At 39.5% G+C, this 6,742-nt stretch overlaps 1 protein-coding gene across 1 annotated transcript in view; it reads right to left on the bottom strand.

The window, feature by feature from the left end:
• Positions 1–6: 6 nt before the first annotated feature.
• snx19b (sorting nexin 19b) overlaps positions 7–6,742 on the bottom strand; it is a 43,404-nt gene continuing 36,668 nt past the window's right edge. The window contains exons 12-14 of the mRNA XM_035679767.1: positions 6,270–6,454; positions 5,588–5,675; positions 7–3,038 (exon numbers count right to left, since the gene is read on the bottom strand). Coding sequence (XP_035535660.1) covers positions 2,915–3,038; positions 5,588–5,675; positions 6,270–6,454 — 397 coding nt within the window. The 3' untranslated portion in view covers positions 7–2,914. The remainder of the gene's footprint in view (positions 3,039–5,587; positions 5,676–6,269; positions 6,455–6,742) is intronic.

Raw genomic sequence — 6,742 nt, 5'->3', positions numbered from 1 at the left:
ATCTGTCTCATGTACAACTGTCAGGATATAGTGAAAGTTTCAGCAAATATGACAAAAAGTTAGTTTTATAAAAAGTGAAGCTTTTATAAAGTATCTGATGCTGAGCACCACATATATATTGTATTTTTTTTTTTTTCAGGCACTGACTGGATCTGTTTTTCATGACAATTTACCAATGTATATAATAACAAGTAACATGTATTCTTTTAACAATACATTGATTTTGTGTAATAATGAGCACCTTTTGTGACAACATGATAAAGTAATGATCATTATAACATGAAAAGGATCTTGGTAAACCAAGAAAATGTTCTTGTTATAATGAAATACGGAGCAAATATTTAATATCATGGTGGCAGCAATATGCAGCATCAGATAAGGAAATTTCACAATCTCTTCACAACAAATAACTGAACAGCCTGAACATTCAGCACAATTTGCCACAATAAAAAGAACACGTGTTAACAGTTTCACTACAGAGAACTGGAACTGGGTGCTTATGTTCTACTAAGACATGGTTGGTGGCTACACTGCAGCCGCACTGCTGCAGGACAGGCAGACCAAACTTCATCAAGTCACCTTGTAAGGCAAAATCCACTTAAAAGCACTTCATTAAAGAGGAAGCTCCTCTCTGTCAGCACTGGCACCTCGTTCATTCTTTAATGGACGGAATTCAGAACAAGTCACAATCTAGTAAATCAAGCAAATAAATAGGTTAATAAATAGGCTGAATCACAAGTTAACACAGTAAAAAGGAAAGGATGAGACCACCAAACTATTATAAGAGTGCAAAACAATGGAATGATGGAACATTAAGATCTGACTTCATTTTTTTTTAACTTACAAGATGGAATGTAACAATTCTCAAACTTGGCATCTACAGATTCAGTCCCAGGAGATGTATTTGATATCTGATGCATTTTAAATGATTTTACATTTTTAATTAATATAACCCATTTGGAGCTAACTACATACAAAATATGCAGCATTACAGTTCACATAACCTTTCCAAATTTAAGTCAGGACATTTTGGATAGTAGAACGTTTCTGGAAAAGATTGATTTACTCTAGAGTACATCATCATTCTGATAAACTAAACAATATTTTAAGACAGTCTGTGTTAAGACATTAGGGTTAGACATGGCTGCAGTGGACATAGCAATAATGAGCTGTTCTGTAACACACTTTGGATACACACTGGGATATTGTCAGTAAACTACAATACCTTTTCTGTTAGAATATCCAGCTGGGAATGAATTGTTGTGTTACCACCATGAAGGCTGAAGATGCTAAGGCAAATTTACAAAGTGCAACAATATATTTAAAGTGAATGTACACTGTGTGGGGAAACCACTCAAACTCTCTTCAGATGGTTTCTAAAGTGACAACAGAATGAGTGAAAGGTGGAGGTCTGGGATTGAATATATACTGGTTTAACACTGTATCACACACTTGATGAGAAGTTTTTAGGCTAATTAATTAATTAGAACACTTTTTTAATTACAAGTAAAAAAGAAAGGTGAATTACTCAATGTGTGACAATCAGACTGATGTTAGTGGATGCACTCATCAGTTTTAGCCAACAGAGTCTGCATCGAGTTAAAGTTAGCATTAAAGCTAACATATACGCCCATACGGATACAACACCGATATATCCATAATAGACTAATATCCAATATATATCAGTCAGGCTATAGGTATTTGTAACTCCTGTGACAAGTCAAAATGTCTGCTGTGGAAAGTGTTAGTAAGATCCACAGAACACACAGTTGTCATAGGGACTATTTTTTCAGCAAAGGTGGTTGAACTGAAAAGCATGGAGAGATACCACTAAAAGTACGTGAGAAATTGTGCTTATAGGTAATGTACCAACCCTTTTAATCTGCTGCTTAATGAGCCAACTTACGAAGAAAAGTGATCTTAAGACTCCAGCAGTTTACAGTTTTACTCTTGAGTTATTGAATGGACCTGGGCCAACACCATTCCTACCCTTCATATACCTGCTTTTGTGGAGCCTAGTTCTTATAAGATTTAGACATTAACTGCACAGATCATTCTCCAAGGGACCTGTTAAAAGAACTGTGACGCATCTGTGAAGCCAGTAAAATATCTTGTGGCCAACTCTTCACCACACTACACTGCAGTATGCTTTTCCTACACCTGGACACATGCAGGTTAAAAAGAAATCACTACCAGAGACATGTGATCCCTCAGGAAGGCTCAGATTTAGGAAGTATAGCTCACATTATGTCAGAATCACATGTGTGGCTTTATACAGAGCCAGTGGGATGTTGAGGAATGGGTCAGTGGAGGATAAAAACACTGATGCTAAATCCCAATAGAGCATTTTGAGATTTAAGTTGAGGGGAAAAAAAGCAAATCCTGCTCCTCTAGATTAGGGCAACAGGTGTGGGTTTTTCTACCCAAGCGGAGATGAGGGTAGAGTGTGAAGACCATCTGATGTGAGTTTAGTCAAAGCCGGAGAGTTAAGTGAGCAGGAAGAGGCTGGACGTGGAGATTGGAGGAGGCTTTGCCACATGTTTCGATCTGAACAACACGTCAGACACGTTCCGAGATTAAACACAAACCATGTGCTCTCATGTAATCAAAGCTGCTTCAAATGTAGGTTGTGTTAAAGTGTGTGTATATACAGCACACCATGTTCAAGAGCCTCATGTCAACACATCAACACGAAACTAAAGACAGACCTGAGGGGCTTCAGGAGTTTAAAGTGGGGACAGAGAATATTCAGTCTCGCCAGAAACATTCACTTACACTCATGTCGCAGAACATTAGTAGAACAGGAGCAGCCTTGCTGTCATTCTGCCTTTCAGAAAATCATCAATGGTAAATGATCAGATAGCATGATGGGAAAATACAGCTGGGTTTGCAGGTGTTCCATTGGGGTTTCCTCTCATGCCAGCAGCTTCTCTGGGTTCTTGGAGAGGGTCTGCAACAGGCTCCTCTGGAAGTTCTCCTCAGGTATTTCAGGAACCAGGAACTCCAGCAGAAGATCGAATATGCAGTAGACCAGGTGTCTAAGGGAACACAGGACCAGCAGTCAGCCGCATTTCTTTAGTGACTTTATGGGAATGAAACTGAGATAGCTGATTTGAGTCCCCTTAGTTAGACTTGGAGCTCTGTAACCCATGAAAAACCTAATTTAAAGTTTTTCCATTAGTCATGTAGTTTTACATATTGTTTAGGTTAGTGGGTACATTTAGTTGTATTGAATGTTCCTTTTTTTATTATATTATTTTGGCCTTTTTTATTGATAGTGACAGCTAAAGAGCCACAGGTCGGAGTCCATGCAGCAAGGACTCAGTCATGGTGCCACCAGGTGAGCTACCAGTGTGCCCATTATTGTATGCTCCTTTGCCTAGAAGTGATGCAGTGAATCACACTGCACTGTAAATCTATAGTGGATAAATTGTGCATATGGAGCCAGTGGCACTACTTTTTTAGGTACTGCTATACAGTCGACATTGACCCTGTGCACACAGTAAAAACCAAGCGAGGACACAGGCAGTAGAGTATCAATTTGGTCCATGAACTGATAGCACAGATTTCAGTGATATATCAGGCTGGAAGCAGGAAGCAGAGCTGGGTTGTTTGGGTGAGGGGGACAAACTCAGAGTCCGAACTCTAAATCAGATGGTAACAAACATACTCAGCATAAGAAATGGACCTAAATGAAGCCTGAATGGATAATACTTTGTCTCATCATCCTTGAGATGACCCTACAACTAACCCCACATACTTTAAGGTGCCAGAATTCACAGTCAATGTCAGAACAAAAATAAAGTCAGAAGGTTCGGGAAGCTCTCACATAGAATTAAGACTGAATTGCTGACCACTGACATTAACCAGTAAGAGTTCAGTCTGCCTGGCCAAATTCAGTAACCATGCAAGAAGACCTTTATCAAATCCAATATGTAAATTAAGTCTTTTAACAAAATGAAATAATTTTTTTAAAATGTTTTGTATTTATTCATTGCATCTTGATGTCTGTCTGGGAGGTGGATCTGAATGATTCCAACCACTGTTTGTATCTACATCTGTAACCCTTTTTCGACATGTCCAGACATGCCTGTTGTTTAGTGATTGGTCCATATGATTCCAGGTGAGCTTCTCCGTGTATGTGCGCAAGGAGCTTGTTAACAAAAAGTCAGCATTTCCAAACAGCAAACCATGTGGCTGCATCCGAGTACACAAAGCGTGCATGCAGACTCAAGAAGATCATCGGGGTACCGTTTTGAGATCAGGGTGGTGAAGAGTAAAGGCACGCAAAGCACGTAAACTTAATGTTTCAGGTGCACGTTCGTAATAAGGAACAAAACAAACAGGATGCTGGCACACACAAATAAATATCCTCTTGTTTATTATGGGCAAAAAACGAACGTGTTTCAGCTATCAGCCATCATCAGTTTGACATAATCAGCAGAATTTTGCTAATCCTGTTTGTTTTGTTAACATCAGAGCAGACATGACCTGTGAGCTAAGAGAACAGTGCGGGGTCAGTATTGTATTGGAGGTGCCATTTCCAACAGAAACACATTGCCTCCGATTATTGTGCACTACAAGGTATAGCGTTTGCTGTGAATAGAGAGATAAGTAAAAAAAACACATGCAGTCAAAGGCAGCTCTGTAGGCAACAACACAGTGGAGGAAAGAGGCAAGAGGAGAAAGTGCACACTCATTCAATAGCATAAGAAATGCATGTTTGAATGAATTTTAAAGTGGACTGGTTACTACACAGGTTCTCAAACTGGTATGTGTATCACCAGCTCCCTCTAGTGAAACGCGGAGGAATACTCTGAACATATAATACTATCAAAATACTACAAACCTTCAAATGAAAATAGCCTACCTAAACTATTAGATCGCTAAAAAGTAATTTCAAATATGTTTTGCATTTCCTGTAATATTTTGTTTCAATATCAGCTTGCTACATCCATGGACCTTACGTGCACATGCATTCGTGATCAGTTACGAGCTAAAATGTGATGGTAAGAAAGTAAGCAGAGGTCAAATAAATGGTTTAAAAACACTGCAATAATGGCTCCAAACAGAAACTATTAGGAAGCGAAGTCTGGACCAGGAGGACCTCTTTTCCACCAAACTAGCTCTTGGTCTTAAACAGGTTCCGGTCAGGATTAAACAGGACATCAGGACTCGGATGCAGTAGGAGTCATCCGCTGGGCACCATGAATGTCTGTCCAAAATGTCATGGCAATCCATCCAATGGTTGCTGGGCTATTTCATTCTGACACTGTCATCCCGAGCATGGCTAAAAAGGTATTGATATAAAAAGCTTATACTGTTTTGTCTTTTTTGCTTCCATTCAGGAACTACATATCCTATCATGCTTCAAGGTATATTTGTTTGTTTTGGAGGATCACACAGCTATTAGTTCCTTTTCACACTGTAACTATGTATGTACAGACATCACTGATTACTTCAGATTGGATTCGACTGATCTGAAGATCTTTTTTGACTTCTAAGCAGATAACATTCATCAGTGATGGAAGGAAGGACTGCAACAGACTGCCATAAAGTGGCTAATGAGTGTTTAGCGTATATTCACCTGTTAATGTAGGGGTCTTGAAGGGAGTCCAGCGCAGTCTGCCAGCTGAGTTTATACTTGTCTGAGCCCAACATGTCTGAGACCAGATCTAGAGACACAAAGACATGGACAGTGTAACTGTAAATGGTAAATGGACCTGTACTTGTATAGTACCTTTCTAGTCTTCCGACCACTCAAAGCGCTTTCTACACTACGTGCCACATTCACCCTTTCACACACATTTCGACAGCGATGGCAAAGCCCATCGAACAGAAACTAACTCATTCATACACATTCACACAGTGTGCAATTAGTTGTTTGTTGTCCCAAGTTGAGGCACTCATTTTACCTTGACTAACTTATATAATTTTGAGCATGACACCAATATTAGAGAGAATTAAATTATATATAGTGGTCGGTATTCAAAAAAACTTTGATTAAGATCTTTCACATTTGGATATTAAATAGTTATGACCAAGAGACATAGTACGTAGTAAACTAAATTTATTTTTGAAAAATGTCAACTATGTAATTTCTGTACAAAACGTGCTTTTTGTTGTTAGGTATTCAAATACATTTATCGATACATCCGTGATAGTCTAAAATGTCAAAAAAGTCCAATAGTACTGGCAATGCAATGTATTGGTCAGGCTCTAATTTACACATTTTGTGCTCACCATTGTTACGGTAAGTCTGTGTGTACCTGGTAGGAGTCTCATCAGACAGTGTAAGGCTTGCTGTCTGGTGCTGTCCTTCTGCTGCTGGCTACGTTCAAGTTGAGGAGCCGTCGGCAGGGTGCCTCCAGGCCACACAGCCTCCTGGATGACCTGCAGGTACACCACCCAGTACCTGGTGCAAGTCAGGTTGGCTACGCTCACATCCAGCCATCTGAAATTTACCAACACACAACAGTGGTTTCAAGTTAGCACAGTTGATGAGTGGAGTCGAGGGTTGGCCGCTGCCTAAGAAGCCAGACATTTTCTGTTATTCTGTTATTCAGGTTTTAACATATCTGCGTTGTATTTTTGTGATTTGGATGAACAGTCATGAACAATTTCCTTGAGACCTGATCACCAGCATTTAAAACCTCAAATTTCGCCTGAAATCCATTTCAGTGGAATCATCACAATCATTCGAGCCAGTCATTCAACTTGAATTTCCCCAGTGTAGGATCAA

The sequence above is a fragment of the Morone saxatilis genome, unplaced genomic scaffold, assembly GCF_004916995.1.
Source record: "Morone saxatilis isolate NCDOM2014 unplaced genomic scaffold, NCSU_SB_2.0 Contig8, whole genome shotgun sequence".
Lineage (NCBI taxonomy): Eukaryota > Metazoa > Chordata > Actinopteri > Moronidae > Morone > Morone saxatilis.
Note: the sequence above shows the minus strand (reverse complement) of the source record. Positions and strands in the feature narration are given on the sequence as shown.